The 27,874-nt window shown below is 34.9% G+C and overlaps 1 protein-coding gene across 3 annotated transcripts in view; it reads left to right on the forward strand.

Moving 5' to 3' along the window:
- The window catches only part of FANCM (FA complementation group M), a 56,979-nt gene that overhangs the window by 15,342 nt on the left and 13,763 nt on the right, over positions 1–27,874 (forward strand). For 2 of the 3 annotated variants that reach the window (XM_030854869.2, XM_060294782.1), the window contains exons 9-18: positions 1,664–1,848; positions 8,028–8,234; positions 9,762–9,975; positions 13,767–13,924; positions 15,025–15,180; positions 16,916–18,833; positions 23,229–23,326; positions 23,563–23,631; positions 25,283–25,402; positions 26,134–26,290. In XM_030854869.2, the coding sequence (XP_030710729.1) occupies positions 1,664–1,848; positions 8,028–8,234; positions 9,762–9,975; positions 13,767–13,924; positions 15,025–15,180; positions 16,916–18,833; positions 23,229–23,326; positions 23,563–23,631; positions 25,283–25,402; positions 26,134–26,290 (3,282 nt within the window). The remainder of the gene's footprint in view (positions 1–1,663; positions 1,849–8,027; positions 8,235–9,761; positions 9,976–13,766; positions 13,925–15,024; positions 15,181–16,915; positions 18,834–23,228; positions 23,327–23,562; positions 23,632–25,282; positions 25,403–26,133; positions 26,291–27,874) is intronic. The other variant, XM_030854872.2, reaches the window with a different exon arrangement.

Consider the following 27,874-nt stretch of genomic DNA (forward strand, 5'->3'; position numbering starts at 1 on the left):
GAAGTTGGAGCCAACAGCATTTATTGATGGATTGGACATAGAGTATGAGAAAAAAAATCATTAGGAGTATGTGTGTGTGTGTGTGTGTGTGTGTGTTTGCAGATGACTGTATGAACAAAGAGAAAACTAACAACATGGTGAAGAAAGAACAAATGTATTAGGATGCTTTTGAGACATCTAAGTTGAGATGTGTAGGCATTGGATAAGTGAATCTGGGTCTCAGAAGAATAGTCTGGGATATTTTTATCTATTTACATATATATAAATAAATTTTAGAGTTATCAGCATAAAGACAATATTAAAAGTTTCAAGAATGAATGTGGTCATATCACCAGCAGTACAGTTTAGGGACAGAGGGCCGGGAATTAGTCCTGCAGAATACCAACATTTAGAGTTCAGAGGGGAAAATGCCACAAAGAAGATTGAGAAAGAAACCAGACAAGTGAATTATCAGAGATGCTGAGGGAAGAGACTATTTCAGTAGGAAGGAGTGGATTGTGTTAAATACTACTGAGAGGTGTGGTCAGATGAACTAAAAAGCATCCACTGAGTTTGGCAATATAGAGTTATTGATGACTTTGGTAGAGCAGCTTTAATGGAATGAAGATAGAAAGGCAGGCTGCGGCCTGTTGAAGGAGGTAGGCTTTGCACTGAAAGTAGCTATTGATCTGCAGTTGGTCAGATGTAGAGTCTTGATGCTATGCTGATTCAAAGGAGGTTTATCTGGAATAATTTTCCTTGCAACAGCAGCTGCTTCTTTTTCCTTATGTATTATACATTAACTTTATTAAGTCATTTAATTCATAAGGTTGTTATGAAGACTAAATGAGTTCATAATATAAAATGCTTAGTGTAGTCTCTGGCACACACATGATGATTAACATAATATAAATCATGTTTAAGAAAGAAGGATTGTCAAAGACCCATGCAAGGTTAAAAAACAAAAGAAAGCAAATAACAAAAAACTCCACACAACTTGCAATTATTAACCAATTGCTATATGCAAGTCTACATACTTTATATTTACTGTTTCATTTAATCATCACCTCAATCCATTTTAGATATTAAGAAACTAAAGTTTAAAGAGACTAAATGACTACCATGGTCACACATCACCCAGAGACTAAGTGGTCCAGCCTCAAAATCATGTTTTTATTTATGCATTCTACTCCTCCCAAGCACAGAGACACTGGGAGCAGCTTTGTGATTGACTGTTGGGTATATTCTGCAGTTTTCTTGGAGAATTTGAACATATCAATAATTTGGAGACAGAATACCATGGCCTGGATTAAGACAGTGCCTTTAGTGAGCAGAAAGGAAAGGGAAGATATACAAAATCAGTGAGAGCTCTGCAGTCCTGTGCTTCTGATTTAGAAGGTAAAGGGGAATAACAGGCGTCATGCATGAATTGAAGGACTGGTCAAAAGGTAATTTTTATTTGGTTTAGGTTTTTATTTTATGACAGCCAATGAGAGATAAGGAGCCAGTTTTATTAAGATTACTAGAAAAGGTGGGAGGAAAACCAGCAAAGATTTAAGATACTTAAATTATTTTTTTGAAAGAATTGTCATTCACTAGTATATAGTTTCAGGTTTGTCTTTTGAATTAGTTCTCATCTAAATGCTTTTATAAAAGTTGTAATTAAAGTATTTTTGTTATATAGCTCAAAAGACATCTGACAAGAAATGTGACGAGACCAGAGTTATGATCTTCTCTTCATTTCGAGATAGTGTTCAAGAAATTGCAGAAATGCTTTTACAGCATCAGCCAATTATTAGAGTAATGACTTTTGTTGGCCATGCCTCGGGGAAAAGCATGAAGGGTTTTACCCAGAAGGAGCAACTGGAGGTAATTATTTTTGGAAATGATGAATATAAAAATAAAATTGATTAGCTTTGCACTTACGCCTTTTTTTGTTTTAACTCACTGGTCAGTTGGCTACATCTTAAAGATAATTTTGTAGTAAATGTATAAATAAAACTAGGCATATTTTGAAAGACCAAAAAAAGTGGGTTTTTTTGGATTTTGAAATTTTTTTAAAAAGTATAATGGTTAAGCAGAAAGGCTCTGGATTCATATTATGTAGGTTGGAATCCTGGTTCTTCCACTTATAAGTTTCTTTACTTCCTGTGCCTCAGTTTTCCTTATCTGTAAACATACCCTGTAGAGCTATTGTAAGCATTAAGTGAAATCGTACTGTAGAGCCTTCAAGAAGTGTTTACTATTTATTTATCTTAAGTCACTTTAGTTATTTATTCCAAACAAATAATAAGCTTACACTTTTTTCTGTTATCTAAAAATCTTAACTTAAAAATATGGTCAGAGGAAACCATGGTGGTATTTAAGGTAGCTGTATGCTCTGAATATTCATCATAAATTTTTGAGTGCTATGATGTTTTGGGGGATATTTTAGACTATAGATTTTTTTTTGCGGTACGTGGGCCTCTCACTGTTGTGGCCTCTCCCGTTGCAGAGCACAGGCTCCGGACGCGCAGGCCCATCGGCCATGGCTCACGGGCCTAGCCTCTCTGCTGCATGTGGGATCTTCCCGGACCGGGGCACGAACCCGTGTCCCCTGCATTGGCAGGCGGACTCTCAACCACTGCGCCACCAGGGAAGCCCTAGACTATATATAGATTTTTATAAACTGTATACAGGTTTTTTCAGGTTAGCTATAGGTCTACACTTGAGTAGGTATGTCTTTAATGTCTAATTCATTTTGAAAGATCCTTTCTTGATTCTGTCAACATTAATAGATGAGGACTCCTATTATTAAATACTTCTTATACCAGTCCCCACTGTACTCAAAAGAGTCTGTTTAAGCAAACTGGATCTGGTGGAGAGAATCTAGGAGGTTTTCCTGAGTCTGAATGTAACACTTTTCCCTATCTCGAGTCTAATAAGTACTCTAAAGGGTTCAGGCATCTAATGGATGATTATTACTAACGTTAATAATCATGTTAGTGATTAGTAATATCTGTGTGAAAAATGAAGTGAATTTCTACCTAGGAGGTCAAGCATTTTGAAATACCCATAGTCCCCAACCTGGTCTCTGGCCAACTTCATTATTACCCAGAGTCATATTTCCTGGGTTTGTCAGGTATCATAAGAAACCTTATAGATTTTATTCACTTTGTCTTTTATTCACTTTTATCAATAATATTTTTATGTAGGCCAGGGTAATAATCCTTTTTATTACTCTTATACATAATTGCTTTCATAACAGGAGTTTTATTCTGAAATAAGCTTTCAAGCAGATAGTTGTAATTGAATTATTCATTTATCTAGAAACAAGTGATGAAGTCACAGAGGAAGTTGGGGGCCAGATTCTTTAGGACCTTACATTTCCATTTTAATGACTTTGGCTTTTACTCTGAATAAAGTGAGAAGAAGACCTTGGAGAATTTGGAGCAGAGGAAGGTCATGTCCTGATTGATATTTTAAAAGAATCACACTGGCTGCTGTCTTAAGAATAAACTATAGGGGCTAAGGGTGGAAATAGGAAGACCAATTGGAAGACTTATTAGAATAATTCAAGCTAAAGATGATGGTGGCTTGGACTAGGGTGGTAGCAGGTTGTGAGAAATGATTGGATTCTGGATATATTTTGAAGGTCAAGCTGACAGGACTTATTGACAAATTAGAGTGGGATATGAGATAAAAGAGTGTGAAGGCTGACTCCAAGGTTTTTGGCCTGAGCAACTGAAAAGAGTGGCTATTAACTAAGGTGGATAAGACTGCAGGAAAGGCAGGTTTTGTAGAGAATATTAGCTTGGTTTTGGACAAATTAACTTTGGCATGCCTATGAGATTAGTGGTTTTCAAACTGTCAAAACTGATGGAGGACCAGTTTATTTCCATTCAATACATCACAGATACCTTTGAACATTACTACAAAAATGAATTACTAGAAAAATAAGCTTAATGAAAAACAAAGTTCACGTCTAAATTTTTTTTTAGAGTCAACAGATGGGGAATACTCTGTCAAGTTTCTAAACTCTTACTCAAAGTTTTTGTAGTCTTGTCAGCTGGTAGTAGACAGTTTGTGAACCAATACCGGCACCAGTAATAAATACTTCATGGATTGTACTTTGAGTTACACTGTTTTAAACATCAAGTAGCGATGTTAAGTAAACAATTGAATATATGTCTTGACTTCATGGGTTCATGGAAATATATATTTGGGAATCATCATCATGTAGATGAGACTGGGTTGAATGAAGACATAGAAGATGTCCAAAGACTGAGTCCTGGGGAATCAGAATAAGTGGCTAGTGAAATGGGAGAAAGACCAGGAGAGTGTGGTATCTCCTGGAGGAGGAAGTGATTAAATGTATAAATACTGCTGGTGGGTCATATAAGATGATAACTGGGAATTGACTATTGGAATAAGAGAGGAGAAGACAAATGACCTTGAAAAGAACATTTTCAGTGGAATGGTGGGACAAGCCACCACTGAGAAGAGCTGGAGATAGCAAGTATACAAGTCTTTCAAGGATTATTACTAAAAGGAGCACAGAGATGGAAGTAGTTTTTTGTTTGTTTGTTTTATGTTGAGATACATAATAGTATGCTTATATGCTGATAGGAATGACCAGTTGAGAAAGAAAAATTGATGACAGAGCAGAGAGAAGAGTATTGCTGGAATGATCTTTGAGTAGTTAAGGGAAAAGGATGGGATCTAGTATAAAACTATGGGGGGTGACCTCAGTTAAGAACACGGATAGTTTGTCCAAAACAATAGGAGGGGAAGGTAAACTATGCAGGCACAGGTAGAGGTGGGTATGTAGATGTGGCAGTGATACCTTGCGGAAAGTCTTTTTTTTTTTTTTTTTGCGTTACGCGGGCCTCTCACCGCTGTGGCCTCTCCCGTTGCAGAGCACAGGCTCCGGATGCGCAGGCTCAGCGGCCATGGCTCACGGGCCCAGCCGCTCCGCGGCATGTGGGATCTTCCCAGACCGGGGCACGAACCTGTGTCCCCTGCATCGGCAGGTGGACTCTCAACCACTGCACCACCAGGGAAGCCCGGAAAGTCTTTTTTGATTGCTCAGTTTTTGTCATGTCACCAACTGAGAGTGAGGATGGGGAGGAAATGTTGGAAGTTTGATGAGAGAGGAGTGAGGAGGAGAATGGGGAGAGTGAATGGATTAGGGAAATATAAGATTATTTTCAGATAGCACTAAGGGCTCACTCAAGGTGAGATATTACGAGTTTAAAGTGTAACCAGTCAGCATGGTTGGTGTTTTCCTTCATCCACATTCAACTGTGTAAATACAGACCCAGTGGAAAGTGGGATATAATCAGTGTTGCAGTTTAGTTAGGAATATTGGAGGAGAGAGAAGCAAGGGAGTGGGTTGTAAGCTAGAGTGTAGTGTAAACAGCAAAAAAATGGTAGGATCGGTAGATTATAAGAAGTCCTGGTGGAAATTACTTAATCACTTATTCCTTTCTTTGATTAAACAACTTCTGGTTCATATTTATTTTTCAAACTCTAGGGAAATTAATATCAATCCTAGGCAAATAAATAACAATTTAGCTTGTACCTGCTACTTTGACATCCTTTATTAATCTATTAATTATTTATATTAAAGAATTTTTTTTTTACAACTCTAGCTCTGGGCTTTTTTTTGATCAGGACAAAAAGGACATCTGTTTTAAGTTACATACAGGTAATGTTAGGTCAGTCTTTCCTTGGCTTAATGTCATTACAGATTACAAAGGGAAATGAATTATTCTTAACTTTTAATTATGACCACTGGTTCTCCCTGTATTCTGTTTTTCCATATTGAAGGAAAACTCTTTGACTAGTGTTACTGGAAAGGTTTCTAAGAGGATTTAACGTGATAAATTTATATTTATTATCCTACTTTTAAAGTGGTTGTTTTAAATAAAAGAACTAGCTTAAGGATTAAGATAATAGCTTTTTAGAGTCAGAGAGACCTAGGTTTAAATGCTGATGATTATTATTACTTATAGAATAGTAGAATGTTTGAGCTTGAAACGACTTTATGGTCTTTTGTCATGGGTCCATAGCTATTTCTATACTTTTTTTTTTTTTTTTTTCTTTGTGGTACGCGGGCCTCTCACTGTTGTGGCCTCTCCCGTTGCGGAGAGGCACGAACCTGTGTCCCCTGCATCGGCAGGTGGACTCTCAACCACTGTGCCACCAGGGAAGCCCTATTTCTATACTTTGATAGAGTTCATATTTCCTTTTTGTGTATACTCCCCTAATATTTTCTCCTGAAATTTACTTTTTAGATATGAGGTCTGATAACTGTCCTTCATACTAGCCATTTTGTTCAGGCATTCTTACATTTTAATAGGCATTTATAAAGGTATTAGTCAAAAGTATGACTGATTCCTGTGGAATACCATCATTTAATTTTTGTTTCTATTCTCTATCTATCTATTGACCATGATCTTATTTAAGTACCACCACTACTACTATTCCACCATCCATAAACCTGCAACATTGATGTGTGTATATGTGTGTGTGTGTGTGTGTGTGTGTGTGTGTGTGTGTGTGTATGTAGATGAGGAAACTGAGGCTCAGAGCAGTTGAGAACTAAGTTTATAAGGCTTAAGGACACTTTTCAAAATATTTGTTGACTTTTTCATTAACTCATTGTCATGCTAATGTAGTTTCATTAACTTGATCAGAGAGAAATCCTGGTGAAGGGGAGAAAAAAATTTTTCCTCTACCCTTACGAGTTCATAGCTGAGACCTCTGTAATAAAAGATTAACAAGAGAAGAACAGAAGCTTATTAACATGTATACCTCATGTATGCATAGGAGATACTGAGGGAAAAATGAGTAACTCCCTGAAGTGGCTTAGAATACAGATTTAAATATCATCTTACGGGGAAAGAGAAGGGGGGTGCACAGGGGAGAGTAAATGATTTTTAGGGAAGATGAATGGAGCCCTAAAAGAAAAGATGGGAGGTATGATAGTTTGTGATAAAGTTTGTCTGGATGTAGTGTGGACTTTCAGTGTCTTGTTGAGTCAATTTTCCCTGGTTGATGAAACTCCTGGGGAGGGGATTTATGACAATTGAGTTCCTTCTGGAGGATCTGCTTTTAGACAGATAAGGGGAGTTCAGAGAAAGCCTCTCCCCGCATTTGCTGTTTTTCGAGTGCCTATAGCTCAAAATAATCAATATACCAAAGCAGCATAGGTTGGGGCAGCATGTTCTAAACTCCTACAGTCATATTTTGGGGTGGCATATTCTGCTACCCTTCACTGGAATGACAGTATACAAGGAAAAACATGAATTCTATTTTTTTAATTAAAAATTTTTTATTGAAGTATAGTTAATTTACAATGTTGTGTTAATTGCTGTACAGCAAGGTGATTCAGTTATATATATATGCATTCCTTTTTTATATATTCTTTTCCATTATGATTTATCCTAGGGTACTGAATATAGTTCTCTGTGCTGTACAGTAGGACCTTGTTGTTGATCCATTCTACATATAGAAGCTTACATCTGCTAACCCCAACCTCCCACTCCATCCCTCCCCCACCCCCCTCCCCCTTGGCAACCACCAGTCTGTTCTCTATGTCCATGATTCTGTTTCTATTTAAAATATGAATTCTAGAAGTAATAAAACAATCTTACTTTAACAATAGTTTAATTATTAAACGTACTATTATTGTTAAATTTACTAACAATAAATTTAGGTCTAGGACATGATAAATAACAGTAATTGCTCTGGGCCACTTATCTGCTTTACACCCCTTTTAGTGATGCTAAAAATAGTATCTGTGGTTTCTCATTCATGTGTAAATTGTTAGCAAAACCTTTTGGAATCATAACCATTATTAAAGCAAAGAAATTGGGACTGCCCTTTGCATTTTACCAGAATGTCTTTTGGCTTATGTTGCCATTTGCCGCTTCTTTTCCTATACGATAGTACTTTGGGTGCTGATTTTGAATCTCATTTCAGGGACAAATGGAAAAAGTATGCTTTGATCTACAACTCTCTTATACTTGCATCTAGTTATTTTTAAATCATTTTAATTTTAGGTAGTGAAACAATTTCGTAGTGGTGGTTACAATACATTGGTTTCTACTTGTGTTGGTGAAGAAGGTTTGGATATAGGAGAAGTTGATCTTATAATATGTTTTGATGCCCAGAAGAGCCCAATTCGTCTTGTGCAACGAATGGGTAGAACTGGCCGCAAACGTCAAGGCAGGATTGTTGTTATCCTTGCTGAAGGACGAGAAGAACGGGTAAGTAGACATGTGGAAACATAATTTGACAATTGAAATTTGAGAAACAGAGCCTAAAGACAAGTATCAATCTGTTAACATTCAAAGTCCAAACAATCTGTAGGTAATTGTGATTGATTTCTGTTTTCCTTTGTATTAGATTCTGCCTGTTCTTTTCTTGTAATTAGGAGAATTTTTGACTGGATTCAGTCTTAATATTTTTATACATATAAAGAAACACATTTTTGTACTTCAGTATTATTTTAGAGACACATAGATACAAAAATCAATATGTATTACTTTGTGTTACTATTTCCCTGTGCTTCTAAGGCCTGCTTTTTGTGTTTAGTTGTTTTTATGTTTTTTAACTACAGTGAGCTGAGAATGGTTTTATTTATATTTTAAAGAATTGCCTAAATCAATCAACCAACCAACCAACGGACAAGAATATGCACCAGGGATAATGGGTAGCCTGCAAAGCCTAAAATATTTACTTTCTGGCCCTTTATGGAAAAGTTTGCTGATGCCTATTCTAAGTGATAAAGGACTTGAATGATATTCATACTTTGTTGTAATCTTGGATAACAGGACTTCCTAAATACGATGTTGTATCAATACATAATATTATTTTGTGTATGTACACTAAAGTGTTAACTAACTTTTGTAACTGAGTGGGACTATTTCTGTGTCTAAGTGAATAGTTTTACATTAAAGATTTTTTCATTAATTGTGATAGTTTTAAAAAATGGATTTAAAATGTTTTATAAACCCTTTAAAAATCATCCTGAAAAATGAATTTTTCCCCCCAATACTTTTCATGTGATTATAGCATATTCTTATGTAACATCCAGTTTATCTACAAAATGATTCCAATAAATGAAATGTCTGGCAGCTTTTAAAAGTCTATGTATTATCACTGAGTGGAATTGGATTCTAACTAATTGTATTACCTTGGCAACTCACTTAAGTTGAGTTGCCTTAAGTGAGTTGTTAGTTGTTAGTTTAGATATCAGGTGTTAGTTTTCTTATCTGTTAAGTCGTCATAATGGCCCACATTTGGTGAGTACCTACTCTGTGCTGGACAGTGTTGCAAATGTTTCAAATGCATTATTTTGTTTAAATCCTGTCAACAACCCTGTAAGGGCAGTACTAGTGCTTTTCTTGTTGTATACAGTAAAGAAAATTGACACGTAGAGAGATGAAGTAAAAGCTGAAATAAGAGAATAGTATTTTTTTAAAAAGCAATTGACACTTATGTATAAACATCAGACTTAATCAAAAATAGCAAGATATTAATAAAAGACAGATTTCCTTTGTACAATATAGTTACTAAGTTAAGCTTTTATAATAATGAATTTTGAAATGATTTTCATCAAGAGTTAATTAAATAGGCTTCAAATTTAAGACAACAGATATTCCATTCTTCAAGTATTTAAGTGGATCAGAGTTTACTGTTTAGAATAAACTCAGACTAATATAATAACTGCTTGTCGTGGCTTGGTGATTATTATAGAAATAATGTGATTTGATGTTTATTTGTTTTTGCAGACTTATAATCAAAGTCAGTGTAACAAAAGAAGTATTTATAAAGCTATTTCAGGTAATAGGCAGGTCCTTCATTTTTACCAAGGAAGTCCACGAATGGTTCCTGATGGAATCAATCCACACTTACATAAGATGTTCATCACGCATGGTGTCTATGAACCAGACAAGCCTTCTCGGAACTTGCAGCGAAAGTCATCTATCTTTTCCTATAGGAAGGGTAAATAAAATTTTTCACATTTGAGACATGCATTTGTCTTCTTGTTGTTCATTAGCAGGTCACATATTGATATTTTTCTTCTATGAGAAACTCAGCATACATTCTAGGCTGTTATAGATGTTCACTTTGAGAAGGATAAGAGATGATTAATGTGGCAAAGGGAAGGAGACACTGGCAGTACAGAATGAAAGAAACTCAGTGTTGGGAAAATTAAAAATATCTTATCAGCCCAGAGAATCCTCTTTACAAATTGTGGAAAAGAAAGAAAATAGTTTTATTATTGAATAGGCATTAAGCCAATTACAGTGTGCATTGTAAGGAATCCACTGAGATAATACAAAGACAGAAAGAAATTCCACCCTATTCATCCAAGCAGTCACAGTCCTTTACATCATTTTCTTAAGATTAACAGTAACTTGTCCTCATATAAGAGGACAGCACCATTTGCTATATGTTCTTTCATAATTCATTCCAAATTCACCTGGTAATTGAGGTAGCCATTTGTGTTAGCTAGTTGCCTTTATCCAAAGAAATAATAAAACTTCTCTGCCTCTATGACAAGCAGATAAGGACAACTCAGAGAAAGGTGCCAAGGCTAATCTCTGCAGGTGTATGGGAGATAGGGACACTATCTTCCTTGATGTTTACATTTCAAAGAGATGGCTCCTAGGTCCTTAAGAAAATCATTTCTGGTTGGAAAGCTGGCTAGAGGCTTGCTTTGCCTTTACAACGATTTGCATAAATATCGAAGGGTTAAATAAAGGATTTAGGAACATTAGGTATCTCTGGAATTGCTCCCAGAAAAAGGGAGGGGGAATTGTTTATTTCCATCTCTACAAAGGAAAAAATATTCTTTCTTTTTTAAAAAAAATATTTATTTATTTATTTGGCTGCACAGGGTCTTAGTTGTGGCATGTGGGATCTTTCATTGCAGCGTGCAGGCTTCTCTCTGGTTGTGGAATGCGGGCTCTAGAGCACACGGGCTCAGTAGTTGCGGTGTGCAGGCTTAGTTGCCCTGCGGCATGTGGGATCTTAGTTCCCCAACCAGGGATTGAACCTGCATCCCCTGCATTGGAAGGCGGATTCTTAACCACTGGACCATCAGGGAAATCCCCCCCCCTTTTTTTTCAATTTATTGTTACACCAGATAGTGGTGAAGTTAGACTAAGTTGTTGGTGATATTGAATCAGTAAGAAAAAAATACTTTGGTGCCAGGGAGCATAGTAATGAGAGTGCTAGCTTAAGAACTGCAGAGATTTTGGTGATATCAAGAAAATATCTGGAACTGTTAGCACTATAAAAATGAGAAACAAAAACTTTTTTAAAAAATTTTATTTAATCTTTAAGGTAAGCTTTTAAAGAATCATAAAATCATGTAATTATATTCTAAGATTTGGAAGAAATCTTGGGGGTCATCTGGTCCAATTACTTACCAAGGTAGGGATGTTTTCTGTAGCATTCTTGTTAAATGTATATCCAGCCTCAACTTGAACATCTTTGTTAATGGAAATCGTATTCTTTTATGAGGGTTCATTCCATTGTTGAATAGTCCGTATAGAAGAAATCCCTCTGTTGAAAAAAACAATCTGGCTTTGTACCTTTTGCTCATTGATTTAGTTTTGGCTTTGCCAACTGAAAAAGAACGCACAATGTAAAAGTTGAGAATTATGTTTTATTTGGGGTATTACTGAGGACTGTAGCCCAGGAAGGCAGCCTCTCAGACAGCTCTGAGGGACTGGTCCAAAGAGGTATAGGAGGAGCCAGGATATATAGGAGTTTTTGCTGAAAAAGAACCCTAGTAGTTGAGCATCAAAAGATTACTGCTAATCACAAAAAACAGACGTCTCAAGTTAATGATTTTAGTGCTTTTTTATGTATGGGAAGATGCAAGAGTTTGGGCTCATTAAAATTATACCTTTGATATACATCTTAACTATCTGGGGCCAGTATCCTGTTTTTCTCCATGCTGAAACCCCCTTGGGGGCAGCTGCAGTGGCTGATGGCTTGATGGCCCCATCATCCTTTGTTTACTGAAATGGCAGGCGACTTTCTTTGCCAACAGCTTCTAGACGCAAAGAGTGGATTTGATCTTTGGTTTACGTAGGTGGCAGTTCTTTATGTATTTGAAGACAGTACCTCTCAGGTTTGTTCAACTGATTGTTCTACTGGTTTTCATTACCGTGAATTTTCAAAGTTCTTTCCCTCCTAGGCACCTGCTTAGGACTTACTCACTTAAATTTGTTAATGTTCTTTCCCTTAACTCAGAGCCATTAATCAGTGCTTTTCGGATATGCCTATTAAACCTAATGCAAATCCACTTAATAGGAATATACCTGTCATTTTACAAGACTTTGCTAAATTTTGGGTTAAAATGAAAAGATAGTATGTATTTTGAATTCTCTTGAATTTATTAAAAAACTTGATTAGGGGGCTTCCCTGGTGGTGCAGTGGTTGAGAGTCCGCCTGCCGATGCAGGGGACATGGGTTTGTGCCCCGGTCTGGGAAGATCCCACATGCCGTGGAGCGCTGGGCCCGTGGGCCATGGCCGCTGAGCCTGTGCGTCCGGAGCCTGTGCTCCGGAACGGGAGAGGCCACAACAGTGAGAGGCCCGCGTACCGCAAAAACAAAAAAACAAAAACAAAAAAACTTGATTAGGTTGGCATACATTTTTCTTAGTGATCATTTTATTTTTATAAATGTATATGTTTAATGATTGTTTATAAAATGTTACTAGGGATGGATGGTAAAAGTCTAGAACCTGTCCTTTTTTAAAAGTTGAGATAATGTTAGCTCATGTTCATTTTTCTGTGCTTTTTTTCTTCCGTTTTCTCTGATTTTTCAAGTGTCAGTGATTCATCTTGCCAAGATAGTGTGTATGAATGTCATCTTCTGTGTATTAGTATATAATTAATTTGGGCTTAGAGGTCTGAGTTTATTTAAAGTGACTAGGAGAATGGAATACCTTTCTACTTCAAAAGCCTTAGCGCCTCAGATTGCTAAATCTGAAAGGGACCTGAGAGATCACCTAGTTCAAACCCCTTATTTTATAAAAGCTTTCTATATAATATTTGGGACTAGCTAAGACAGAAGCTTCCTGATTCCTAATTCAGTAGTCTTTCTGATTTTTTTTTTTTCTGCCCTCATCTGTATTGGGACCAGAGTTATAGGTTTGTATTTTTTATCCTTTCCATGTTGGTGATTATTTTCCTTCATAAAGATTATGGAAATTTAAAAAAGGGTTAATTTACGATACATTTTTTAAAAAGTATATTATTATGTCATTATTTAAAGCAGTAGGTCTTTCCTATCCCCTTTCAACCCCCCCCCACCCCATTTAAGACTTTAGTCTTGGCATCTCCCCCACCCCCACACCAGTTTCAGATAACTTTTCCGATAATGTTATGCTAGAATCATACTAGTTTTCATCTGTGAGTTATCTGTTTCCTGCCAGGTCTTAGACAACAAAATGGAGAGAGTCCAAAAGAAACCAGGACTGAGAGCCTAGCTGCCTGATGATGTTTTGATAATAAAGTCATTACCAAAGGTTAGCTCTAGATGGAAGGGTGCACTAGTACTTTCAAAGAGGTGAGAGAAGTTTAGGAGATATGTAGAAGCAGGAAGTGATAACCAGAGTTTTTATATGAAGAACACTAATTTTAAGGTATAGAATCAGTGGTTTAGCAGAGATGAGTAGACATAAACAGGTAGAGCGTTTGAGTTGATGTCATATATTTTGTGTTTGCCTGGCAGATTTTTTTAAACCTCTTTTCAATTATTTTTTAAACTTATAGGAATGAGGCAGAGTAATTCAAAGAATGATTGGTTCTTATCAGAAGAAGAATTTAAATTATGGAACAGACGATATAGATTAAGAGACACTGATGAAATTAAGGAAATAACATTGCCTCAAGTTCAGTTTCTATCTTTACAGAATGAGGAGAACAGACCAGTAAGTTGAACATGTTTTCAGATGCTTTTTATAGCGACTGTGCAATAGCTTTGGAAGTAAAGAGAATGAATGTTCATGATCAGAATGTCAACTTATGTAAAAATTAAGAATGTAAGCAGTGTAAAAAAGAATATTAAAGTCTAATTTGGTAAAACTACTAATTTTCTTGTATTATTGTATATATATTTTTACATGACTGTAATATATTTACATAAGTTCTGACTTTTCTTATTACGTTCTGCATATGAACATGTCTGTGTAGGTGTAATTTATATGATTGTTATGTTGCTCTGCAATATACCATAATTTGGCTCTTTCCCTGTCATGTTTTAGAATTATTTTCAGTATATTACTAATATAAAATTAGGCTGTCATGAGCATCTTTGTACAAACTTGTTTTCAATTTTTGTTTTGAAATTACAGTAAAACTTTAAATTGGATCTTAGATTTGTTTATTTTGTTTACTATGAACAAATTATTGATGAACTTAATGAAAGTCAAGAGAATTGAGCAAAGGTTACATATGAACCTAGAGAACTAGAAAAACAACCTCAAGGAAGATTCCTTTGGGAAGATTTATAGGGCTAGAAATATATGGCTCTTGAGAATTTGTATTTTATTCACTAACAGGGAAAGTGAGAAATGGCAGTAGGCATGAAGAATTGGGATCAGTATCACTGAGAGATTATGACTGCCTCTTTATTTGATTATAGAATATAAATCTAGCATAATAGTAATTTTGAAGCCACACATTTTCTTAAATATTTGCTCTTAACATGGGACTATATAAACAGGAATATGGCGAACTAGTAACTCATATAACATTTATTTATTTGTGTATTTCATTTTTAATGACATTTATTGTTTTCTTTCTAATTTTAAAAGCAATACATGTAACAGTTATTTTAAAAATGTGTTTAAAAGGACATCTTTGTACTTTATAAAAGTATTTTCTTTTTTCTCCTGAGATTTTAGTTGAAAATACCTAAATGAATTAAAATTATTTATGGTAGGCTATCTGTATATTAAGTATTTTTTTAATCAGTGTGTGAAATCTGAGTATGTGTGTTTTTATTATGTTAAATTTATCATTAATCAAGACTCAAGAACCAACCACTGGAATTCATCAACTCTCTCTCTCTGAATGGAGACTGTGGCAGGATCATCCTTTACCTACATATCAAGTCGACCATTCAGATCGATGTCACCATTTCGTAAACATTATGCAAATGATAGAAGGAATGAGACATGAAGAGGTAGGGTTCTACTGTAACTTTCTCTTGCTGGTATGCCAGTGAAACTAGAATACTTAATCTTTATTCTTCTTAATTTGAAGTCTTTATTATAAGAAACAAGTATTTATTATAAATAATCATAGCTAGACTATTTTTGTTTTTCTATATAGCTTCTTGTGATCTCAGTGAGGAGCTAGTTTTCTGTCTTAGGAGAAGTAGACCTAGTTAGAAGAATGTCATCTGTGAATATTGATAGATCAGAGTAAAATTTAAATATATTTAATGATTTTAAAAAATTTTCTTTTATTTAAAATTTTTTTTTGACCATGCTGCATGGCTTGCAGGATCTTAATTCCCTGACCAGGGATTGAACCTGGGCCCCAGCAGTGAAAGCATTGAGCCCTAACCAATAGACCTCCAGGGAATTCCCATTTAATGATTTATATAAACTATTTGTAAAGCTAATTTAGGATTATTGTTAGATTGGGATCTGCATAAATGTTTTCTATCATATAGGTTATTTGGTATGTCTCTTATCCTGGTGGTAGTTTAGAGATTTAGTGATTTCTTGAGCAGTTTCCTGATTATTCTTCCTTGAGAGAGTCAGAATGATGAACGTATTATGAGTGTGAAATCCAAAATGCCTGGGTTAGAAGCCCAACTTTACCTCTTACTAATTGTGCATCTGTAAGTTACTTAACCTCTTTGTGCCTCAGTTTTATCTGTAAAATGGGGATAATGATAATACTTTCTTCATAAGATTGTTGTGAGGATTAAGTGGCTTAATACACATAAAGCAATTAGAATAGAAACTGGCACATAGTAATTACTCAATAGATTGTAGCTGCTATTTTTATTAGCTGTTGTTCATGAATACATGTAAATAAAGTAATTATTTTTGGACCCCAGCAAAGCCTATGCATCAAAGTAACACATTTATTTAGTGCCTTCTACATGGCATGGTTTGTTCTAGGCCCTGTGGCTACATTGGTGAAGAAGTCAGATAAAACTTTCTATAGGGAGCATATATCCTAGCAGGGAGACAGACATTTTCACATTAATATTTACTGTATTTATTATTCAAATACAATAAGCAATACTTAATTGCTTAAGTCCCTGAAGAGTAGAAGAATCCTGACTAAAGTGGCATTCATGGGCAAGAGGGAAGGATGAGTCAGGGATGGTGGGGACTGTAGTTTTAGATTTAGAGATAAGTAAGACTTGGAAATTCACTAGAAGTGTTCTTAGGAAATTTGTTAAAAACAGTATATTCTAGCTTACAGCCTAGAAGACATACAGGTACCATTATTTCAGATGTTTCAAAAGCTGTTCTTAGTTTACCTTCATCAAGAGAGTAAATTTAACATACATATGTGTGTTTTTCATTTATATATATTAATTTCTTAAATATCTACTTTTAGAAAATTAGAATAATTGTTCAATTAAATGTCAGAAGTGAAAAAAGTGTTTATAATCATATTCTATGTATTAATTTGTACTTTCTCCAAATAGTTATCATGGGTCTCTCATGTACTGGGTACTGGGAATACAAAAATATTAACTGATAAAAGATAATTTATGATAATTTTGCAATAGTGTCATTTCTATTTTGTTTGACTTGGAATAAGTTTTTAAGGTATAAAAGATCATTTGAATAATGTAATATTGTTTAGAAAATATTTTAACAGAGTAAAACTCATCTTTAGAATTTTTTTTTTCTGTTTTCCTATGAATTTTTCATTTTCCTTCTTTATAGGGAGAATGCAGCTATGAATTGGAAATTAAATCTTATTTACAAACGGAAGATGTTAGCTCAACATCTAGTGCTCCCAGGAATGAATATAATCCTTTTGCCAATGGCATCTTTACTAGTAACAAGAAATCTTCATTTACAAAGAATATAAATCAAGGCAAATCACTCTCAATAACGGAATCTGATGAAGAATGTGCTGAAATTTTTAAACAAATTCGTATCAAACCAACTGAAATTGCTTCTCTAAAAAAAAAAGCTTCCAAAGAACTGAAAAAAGATCAACCTAAAAAAGAACATAAGGAGGTTGTTATGGGGCCTTTAGATACTGATGGCAGTTCTACTGCTAAAAATATTTTTCAGGTAGACCTACTAAATGATAAAAGAGTATCAGATACAGATGAAGTTGCTGCCACATGTGCTATCAGTGAAAATGTAGGTAATCGGTCATGTGGATTATTAGCAGATTGTCAGTTTACAAATAAATCTACTAGTTCATTTACTGGAAATTTTTTAGATTCTGGTTATAACAGTTTCAGTGATGAGAAATCTCTTTCATCTAGCTTATTTTTTCCATTTGAGGATGAGCTTTATATAGCTAGAACAGATGACAAATTTTATAATTGTCATTCATTAACAAAAGAGGTGCTAGCTAATGTAGAGAGATTTTTATCTCATTCTCCTCCGCCTCTTAGTGCACTCTCAAATTTGGAATATGAAATTTCTAAGGGTTCTGCACTTGAGAACTTGCTTTTTGTACCCTACACAGAGTGTTTACAAAATGACAAATCCACCTGTTTGATGTCAAATTCAACTATAAATTCTCAACAGAATTTAGAATTGAGTTCACTTAAATTTATTACTCATCCTTCTGAAAAAAGTTGCCTTTATGGTACAATTAATGATAAGATTTCTGCTGAACCAAGCTTCTGTTACTATAATAAAGTACATAAAGATATTAAAAATGAACATTTAGTATCCAACCATCATATTCAAATAAACACTGGCCCTCCAAAGTATTTTGTTGAAGAAAAGAATCATGATGTTGATAACAGTGGCCTCCCAATATTGCATACTGATCAGGATGAGAGTTTGCTATTATTTGAGGATGTTAATACAGAGTGTAATGATGTGAACCTTCCTCCCTTGAACAGTAAATGCAAATCTTTATGTGTGTCAGACAAAACTGCTCTAAGTGAAATGGCACTGGACTCTCAGTTCTTAATTTCTGATGAACTTTTGTTAGGCAATAATTCTGAACCCCAAGATCAAATTATCGGTGATACGAATAGTTGGAAATCTCATGAAGATTTGAGAGGTGTACATGAGGAAAAACTGAAGAATGATGAATATGGTTTTGACTGCTCTAAGGATTTATTTTCTGTTACCTTTGATTTAGGATTTTGTAGTCCAGATACTGATGATGAAATACTAGAACATGCATCAGATACAAATAAGAATAAAATTTTAGATGATCTATCTGGAGGGTGTTTAGACATTAAGGAGATAAATGATGCGAATTATGTTTCAAATCAAGCAGTAATATCAAGAGACCATGTTGATAGTTCTACGAGTGAAACCATTACTAACCCATCAAGTGAAGATAAGCGGAGTCCAACTTTTGCATGTTTTCCAATGAATGCAACAAAAAATAAAGAATTTATGTCTCCTGGTTATTCTCAATTTTCATTGCCAGTAAGAGAGAAAGTTATGAGTACACCACTTTCTCAATCAAACACGGCGAACTTATTTTCTAAGAAGAGAATAGAAATGGCTAGGAAGTCAGATTCCAATAAGGGAAAAATAAATCTACAAAGTTTCAAAGAAACATTGAATTCAACTTTTGATGATTTGGGACTTTCTATAGAAAAGGCTAACAGCAGGGAACAAATCAATCTGCATCAATCCTGCCATTCTGCTAAAGGTAAGATTCCATCTTTATAAAATACAAATCTTTCTAGAATGATTACTTTGGATCATATTCTATAATTTTTCAAATGTAGTTTCTCAGTATATGGTGTATTGAATTAGGTAATCGATGTACTATATATTTCTTAAATTGATGCTTACTGATCCAGTATTTATTTTATCTGCATATACTTATGGCATGTATGCCATAGGAAAGGTATTATGCTAGGCACTGTGAAATGTAGAAGTGTAAGATTTGGCTCTAGCCCTTTATTGTAAAACACAAACAAATGTGTGACATATACATTCAGATACCAGTAAAACATGGAAATAACTACCAAGTGAATAATAAGATGGCAGACATCTAGGAGGTTCAGAAGATGAAAACATTTTGAACTGGATTAGATTGGAAATGTTGACTTCAAAGGAAGGTTTCCATTTTGGCTCCTCAGGAATATTCATGATTTGGATATGCTGAAAATAATCAGGAGGGAATTTGGATGTTATAAAATGGTGAAAACAAAGGGAAAGCAGGAAAGTGTAAGATTTTGGTGGGATAGTATAAAGTAGAGGATTTATATAGCAAAATTTAGAAATAAGACTGTATTTGGAAGATTGAGATAAGACCATAGCAGATCTATAGGAATCTTTGGATTTCTGTGATTTAATTCTACAGAAAACCCAGAAAATAGATGTTTAGTATTAAAATGATTTAAGTATCCTTTAGATCCTGTTATAGAACCCAACTCTAGTTTGTGTATAGATTATTATAGCAGGCTATTTATGAATTTTATTCTTTATGGCTGAGGAAAAAGAATAGTTGTAGGGTAAAATGAGAATTTCCTTTGTAAATCTTTTTCTTATCTGTTCTCATTAGCATCAAGGGCATGATTAATGAATGTTTTATTTAAGATAAAAACTTATTTAAAATAAGTTCTGGAAATACAGTTGATTTTTAAAAACTGACTATTCGGGGCTTCCCTGGTGGCGCAGTGGTTGAGAGTCCGCCTGCCGGTGCAGGGGACGCAGGTTCATGCCCCGGTCCAGGAAGATCCCACGTGCCGCGCAGCGGCTGGGCCCGTGAGCCGTGGCCGCTGAGCCTGCGCGTCCGGAGCCTGTGCTCTGCAAAGGGAGAGGCCGCGGCAGTGAGAGGCCCGCGTACCGCAAAAAAAAAAAACAAAAAACAAAAAACAAAACTGACTATTCTGCATAGTTCTGGAGGTACTCTGACGTGTATTTTTACTAAGTATGTTGCCTGTGATCCTTTAATATTTGCTTTAACACCTTTATATTAAGTCTGTGTTAATGGGTGAGATAATTTTTCTTTGTGTCATATTTGCATTAAAACTTTTTTTCTAGCATTGTACTTAACTACTAACCATGGGCAATATAATTCTGAATACATATACATTAAGGAACAATTTATTAGGGAATATTTACTTAGTATTTATTATTCCACTTAACTGAAATAGAAGACTTAGGATAATTTGCCTTGTTATATATGTATACAGTAATAGTTGATTAAAACACCACTAAAGCAGTTAAAAGGAAAGCCTCCTGGAATGACTTGCTTATTGTAGCTGAGCCCTGCATTTAACTATGGCTTCCATAGAAGATAATGAAAAAAGGAAAATGAGTGGAATTATATAGTGATCATCTACAAAAAGGATTTATTCAAGTTTATCTGTCTGGGTAGATGTTTTACTAGTATAGAGTGTGAGGAGAAATTTACTCTGTGAGTTTGTATTTGTTTTTTATTGCTGTGTAAAAAATTACTCTCCTTAAATTAGTGGCTTAAAATAACATCTTACAGTTTCTGTAGTTTAGGAATTTGAGAGTTGCTTAACTGGGTGGTTCTGGCTTTCTCTTAGGGTTATAGTCAAGATTTCACTTGGGGTTGCACTCATCTGAAGACTTGACTGGGCATGTAGAATCTGCTTCCAAGATGGCTTATTTGAAAGTGGGGGAGGGTGATGGGAGGCACACAGGAATCTCTGGTCCATAGCAATTCTAAAATCTAGCAGAGCTGAGATTGGAAGTTTCTTGATTAGTACTCAAAGCCTGCTAATAATTCTCCATGGTTCTTGGCTTTGTACTCTGGAAGCTCGGTTCAATTTTGTAACAGGTAGCACCTGTGGAGTTTTCTCAGCCTGCTTCCTTTTAGTGAAAATTTGGGGATCCAAAGGCCTCTTTTCATTTTGTACTGTCTCTGCCCCTTTTAGTTGTAGCTGGCTGTCTTTCTTCGCTTATAATTCTCATAAATCTTTGTGGATCTCTTGTGAATCTTATTTGAGGTTCATTCCATTAGACTCTAACTGTGCCCACAAATCTTTTGGAGGTAAGTCCTTCTCTACCTTTGGCTTCTCCAAAGCCAAAGATGTCTAGAGATAGTTCCTTAATCTTCTTAGAAGGCCTGTTGTTTGAGAGGAAAAGTAAGAGACATCTTTAAAATGTTTGGAGGGTGTTTTATCTGACTGAATGGTACTCTAAGGTACCACCTTTGATCTTTCTGAGGTCTTAAAGCATTTGCAGTTACACCTTCAGCACCATTTGCACAATAGCTTCTTAGCAGTCTTCTAGATTAGATCTTTGCCTGGAACATTTCTTAATTTAATATTGTTTGCCAGCTGGAGAAGCTGTTAATCTTCAAAACCAGCAAGTCTCAACTGTTTCCTGTTTAACAGTACTTTCTTTAGTTCCTCTCTCTCCTTTCACATTTTACTTAAACAGGAAGAAGCATAGGTAATACCTTAAACACTTTGTCTGGAAATCTCCTTACTTAGATCACCTCATTCATTAGGTATATTTTCATTTTGGGTTTTTTTTTGGCCACGAGGCATGTGGGATCTTAGCTCCCAGACCAGGGATCGAACCCAAACCCCCTGCATTGGAAGGCGAAGTCTTAACCACTGGACTACCAGGGAAGTCCCATTAGGTACATTTTCTACTTTCTGTGTTACCACGATGTTGCTAAACTTTCTGGCACTACATTAAGGATCCTCTTTCCTATAATTTCTAATAAGGTTTTTCTTACTTCTTTCTAAGCCCTCACCCATGGCCTCCTAAATGGCCATTAATCTTCCTACAAACAATTCCTTTGAGGCTCTTCAAGCTTTCACTAAAACTTTCCTCAAAAATCCTTTCAGCTTCTGCCCACTCTCTAGTTCCAAATTTATGTCCACAGTTTTGGGTTTTGGTATGGTAATTCCCTATTTCCAGGTACCAAAATCTGTGTTATTTATCTCTTGCTGCATAACAGATTTCCTCCACAACTTAATGACTTAAAACAACATATATTATTTCACTGTTCCTTTGGACAGCATATATTATTTCACCGTTTCTTTGGACTCTTTAGCTCAGAGTTCTGACTACGGATATTTTATGAGGTTGCAGTCAAGTCGTTGGCCAGGGCTACAGTTACCTGAAGACTTGAATAAGCTTGGAGGATCACATTGCCCTTGGTTAAGAGGCCTCAGTTTCTTGCCATGTTTGCCTCTCCATTGGGTTACTTCCTCTATTCTTATTATATAGCATTTGGCTTCCTCCAGAGTGAATGAGGCCAGAAGGAGAGCAAGGATGAGACCTCTTATGACCTAGACTCTGAAGTAACACACCTTCACTTCCATTATATTCTTCTGTTAGAAGCAAGTGACCAAATGTGGCCCACCCTCAAGGGTAGAAGAATTATGATCCAACTCTTGAAAAGCAGGCATATCAGAGGATTTATGAACATATCTTAAAACAACCACAGGGCTTTTATAGAAGGTTTCATAAAAACACATAAAAGGTGTCTTCTGTCAAAATTTTATGCAAGTACAGAAATAGAACTTTAAGTATCTGAAAACTTGAAGGATTTGATTTCACATGAATGTTTTGTTTTTTAACATTCTTTCTAGCCATGAATGTCTTGTTCCAATTACAACATTTGGGTGACTACCAATTTTTATTTTACACTTACAACACATATGTATATGTACACATGTACATACATACATTAAAAAAATCTTTTCATATATTGTTTTGTAGCCTTCAACTAGAAAGAGAATAAGACACAAAGGGCAGAAAGACTATAGTAGATTTTAGAGATGAATTCTAGAATGAATAAAACTAATAAAATTGTATTTTGCACTCTTCTGGACTTTTTTCAGTTAATTTGTAAAACTGAACCTGAGTTAAATATATGTTTATTACCAAGAGTTATCATGTCTTAATTTCTTCACTGGCATTGTTTTTATTTTTCTGTTTTTTCCCATGCTGATTTTTGGGCCAAATTTCTAAAAAACTATCTTGTTTGAGAGTGAATAAATGTTGAGATTGCCAGAAACAATTCTTATTGGACCCATAAATAAAATAGATAGTTGTGGTTGGATAAACTTAAATCTGTTGACCAGATTCATTATTTTTAAATAAGTTCTAGATGAACAGTTAACAAGCAGTGAAAGTGAAGATGATGAGATTTTCCGAAGAAAAAGTAAAAAGACAAAAGGAAATGTTTTGGAGTCCCCTGAGGTGAGTCATTCAATAATCACAATAACATGATCACATAAAGTTTTTTGTTCCTCTTATTTTTTTTTTTGGCCATGCCGCATGGCATGTGGGATCTTAGTTCCCCAACCAGGTATCGAACCCACACCCTCGGCCTTGGAAGCATGGAGTCTTAACCACGGGACTGCCAGGGAAGTCCTTTTGTTCCCCTTAAAACTTTTTTTTTTTAACTTTTTACTTTATTTATCTACTTTATCTAGAATCAGAAAAATAGCGAAGTTGATTCTCCACTTCATGCTGTCAAAAAGCGCAGGGTTCCTCCAAACAGAGTAAGTAAATAACAAATAATGTATAGTAATTCCTTTTGAAATAAATATTACAAGAGAAATATCTGTATAGATGACCATAGGTATGTTTGATCTTATGGGTATATGTTTAACAGAAAAATAGATAGTAAATACTATGTGACTGGAATTTCTATTTTAATTTTAAACTCCTTCAAAAAACTATTCCTATTTTTGTCAGTACACTCCAGCAATTCAGATTAAATACCTACTTTGCATCTACTGTGTAAGATGTTGGATATACTGTAAAGATTATTTCCTCGTATTGTTAAGTCTGCAATCTAGTAGGAAGGATAGATAGTAAGTGGATAATTTCCATATAATTTTTTAAGTTAAGTGATAAGAAAAGATAAACCCTTAACCTAGACCTTGGGAGTTCTGGCAAGCTTCTTGAAGATAACAGCTTACTTAAATCTTAAAGCATCTGTGGCAGTTAGGGAAGAGAAGGGAGAAAGGAAGCCATTCCCCAACGGCTTAAAGAAGGACACAAAGTGGGGAGACAGCATCTCTTGTGGTTGGATTGTAAAGACAAAAAGTACCAGGAAGTAAAATTGGATAAAAATCTGGGTGAGTTTTTGGAAGGCCTTATTCTTTCATTTGCTTACTGAATGGGCTTGAAAGAAGGAAAAGAAGGAGTCCACGATGACTCTCTGGTTTTGGCTTGGGCTAGTTGCAGATGTGTCACATCTTTAGAGAAAACAAGAAAGAGTGGTAAGTTCAGTGTTGAACATGTTTGAAGTTCATGTGGGATAGTAAAGTGACAGTGTCTGGCAGGCATTGACAACTATGAGAATGTGAAATCTGGGTCGGGGGGCAGGTCTTAAGGCTAATAGTATTCATTTGTCATCAGTTTATAGCTGATAGCTAAATTTTGAGATTAGGAAATCTTGTGTGTTTTAATTCTCTAATACAAACTAGTATAATTTGTGCAAAATTAATTGAAAATGCAGTCAGTCCCTATTAACTTTGTATATGCATATAAAACTTCATTAGAAAAATTGCTTTAACTTGCTACTTGAACTAGAATGTCTGATTGACTTACTAGAAGTGAATTAAAATATTGATAATGCTGATGCTCAATCTACTTTAACCTAAAATTATTCCTGTTAATTGAAATTATTTTGATAAATTTCTTTTGATTCTTTTGATTGGTTTTATATTATTCTGTAAGAGATATTATAGTAGGTTTCATAGTCAAAATTTGTTGTTATATTGGTTTCTTAGTTTGAAAGGACTCATGTATGTTTGGACTAATTTTGATAGCTGTATTTACAGACTTAATTTTTTTTTTGTGAAGCCCTTCAGGGTCTTCTAAAGGAAAGAGTTAAACTAAAAACACAAGTTTGCATCAGATACATTCAATTTCATACAAAATTAAATGAATACTATACTCGTATTACTTATATTACCTAATTTATTATTTTAGTACTTAGAATTACCTAACTTAAATTCTTAAGTATTGTGTATTTATAACATGGCTCTGAGTTGTAAGAGCATTTTATTTTTCTAACAAGAAAATGTTAGGTCAACTATTTAAAAAGGAAAAATGAAAACAGAAGCAATAACCCTTGAGAAACACATTAAGATACAACACTCCAATTATATTTTCTCATGTAAGAATTTTATTGAATTTTAGTTAGATTTATCATCTAGCGATGAGAGTGAGAATTTTAGCAAACGAGATCCACAGTCAGCAGACTTCAAGGATCATAATAAAAGAGGCATCAAAGTCCAAAAGAGACTGAGTCACCTAAAGGTAAACTTTTTTCCGTTTCTTATTTTTATATAAATATACTATATATTTTTTTAATTAGTAAAGAACAGTAGATTTTACACAGAAGTAGATTTTTCTCTATAATTTCTTATAGTAAAAAATCCCAAAATTAAAAAATATTTTGACACGAATTTTACTTTTTGTATTGGAATTAAAATCTTAAGGTGTGGTATTTTAGTTTCTCTTTGTGTTTTGAAATTATCTTGCAGTGTTGTGTTATTTTGAATGACTAAATGAAGAAACTTTAGTGTATTGAGGATTTAATATTCAAATTGAAGAAAATATAGAGACAAATCTGAGTTTTAGAATATTTGCTTTTGTAATAATTATATTGTTTTTCTTATCTCTATCCAATATTCACATTCTTGGAAAAGAATTCTCAGCACCTTTTTGTCTGATCAGTCTTTCTGTGGTACTGTATTTTTCCTGGAAAAAATTAATTAGCTGAAAGACTCAGGAGACTTTATGCTTATTAAGAAACATTCAGCAAGCTGACATGCTGACTTGTACTTGATTTTATTCATAGCAGAATTAAAAGAAGAAATTTTAAATAGGTATACTACTTTATTATTTCTTCTTGCAGTTTTCTGTTTTTATTATTTTTGATCTTAAAAGCACTGGCAAGAAATCCATTTTCCAGAACTGTTTCCAATTATTTGAAGAAATAAAATGATTTTCTTAAAGGCATCTTCCTTTTTTCTCATTTATCTTAGCTTGTAGCTAGGAAGTTTTTAGATGATGAAGCAGAACTTTCCCAAGAAGATGCAGAATGTGTTTCATCAGATGAAAATGATGAGTCAGAAAATGAACAGGATTCCTCATTACTTGACTTTTTAAATGATGAGACTCAACTGTCACAGGCTATAAATGGTAAGTGATATAATGATGCTTCTTTTTCTTTTGATTTTCAATGCCTTTAATGTGGTTATACTTAAATATTCTAGTCAGTTTCCAAAGAACTTTGACTTTAAAGGGAATTAAATTTGTCGTGTGTAAAATACTTGGTCATTTTCATTCAAATTCTGTTAATATTTGCTTTATGTGAGAGTTGATTGTTTATAGGCTTCTGCTAATTTGCTTATTTCTCTCCAGAATGACCTAGTTGGCTCAATGTCAGATGTTCATTTAAACAAGTATTTAGTGCCTACTATGTGCCCAGTACTATATAAGGTTCTTGAGAAAGCTGCATCTGTGAGCGAAATGGACAAAACCCCCTTCCCTTATGAAGCTTACATTTGAATGGAAGAAGACAAGCAATATACATAATAACTAAATTATTTAGTGTAAGATGAAAACTTTACAGAAAAACAGAAAGAGTTGAGTAAGATGAAGATTTGGAGTGGCAGAAGTTAGGGGTATTAACAGATAAGCTGCAAATTTAAGTAAGGTAATTAGGGGTAGCCCACATTGAGAAGGTGACATTTAATCAAAGACTAGAAGGAGATGAGGAATCCAGCAGTGTGACACAAAGCTAAATTTAAAACCAGCTGAGACACAAAGCTAAATTTATTAAATTTGCTAAGGTAAGGGAGATCTACTTTTAGAAAACAGTCTCCCCAAACAATGCTTGAGCAGGTCTTCTTAATATATTAAGAGCAGATGATTCAGATTGGCTTTAATAGAAATGGGAAAGATTGTGGTGGGCTCTTCTGTATTCTTATCCTTCACAAATCTTGCCATTATTCTGCTCCTGCAGTGCCTGATATGATTTGAAACAGCAAAGTTTCCCAAGGTCCGTGACTTTAAAGAAAAAAGGCTTTAAATACAAAATTATCGGTACCATGTCGCCGATACTGATATGATTTGCAGAATAAGGTTTCTTTTGCAGGTCTGTAGTATTGTATAATCTGGTGGGAGAATGTTGATGCAAAGATGACAACCAATGTGAAGGCTCTGAAGCAGGAGTGTGCCTGGCTTGTTCAAGGAAATAGCATTGTGACTGGAATTGAATGAGTGAGAAGGGAAGTAGTTGCAAGTGAGATCAGAGAGTAATGAATGAGCAGCCAGCTCATATTAAGTAGTATAGCTCTAGCTTCTGTGTTGAGAACAGTCTATTTGGGAGCAAAGGTGGAAAAAGAGACCATTTAGGAGGCCATCGCAGTAATCTAATCAAGGAATGTTAGTGGCTTCTACCAAGGTGGGGGCAGTGTGAGGGTGAGAAAGATTGGATTCTGGCTATGTACAGCTGATGGGATTTTCTGATGGATTAGAGAGAAAAAGAGGGAGTCAGTGGGCTTGAGCAGCAGGAAGGACTTTAGTTGCTGCAATTGGGAAGGTTGAAGCTGGAGCAGTTGGGATGGAGAGTAGGGAGATCTGAAACTCCATTTAGAAACAGTATGTTTGAAACGTAGGATTTCAAAGTTTTTTTTTTTAAGAAAATCTCAAAATCCACATTACCTTTTTTTTTTTTTAAGCCTCATTTCTTAGGTACTCTTTGCTATATAACTTCAAAAA

The sequence above is a fragment of the Globicephala melas genome, chromosome 2 (assembly GCF_963455315.2).
Source record: "Globicephala melas chromosome 2, mGloMel1.2, whole genome shotgun sequence".
NCBI classification, from domain to species: Eukaryota; Metazoa; Chordata; class Mammalia; order Artiodactyla; family Delphinidae; genus Globicephala; species Globicephala melas.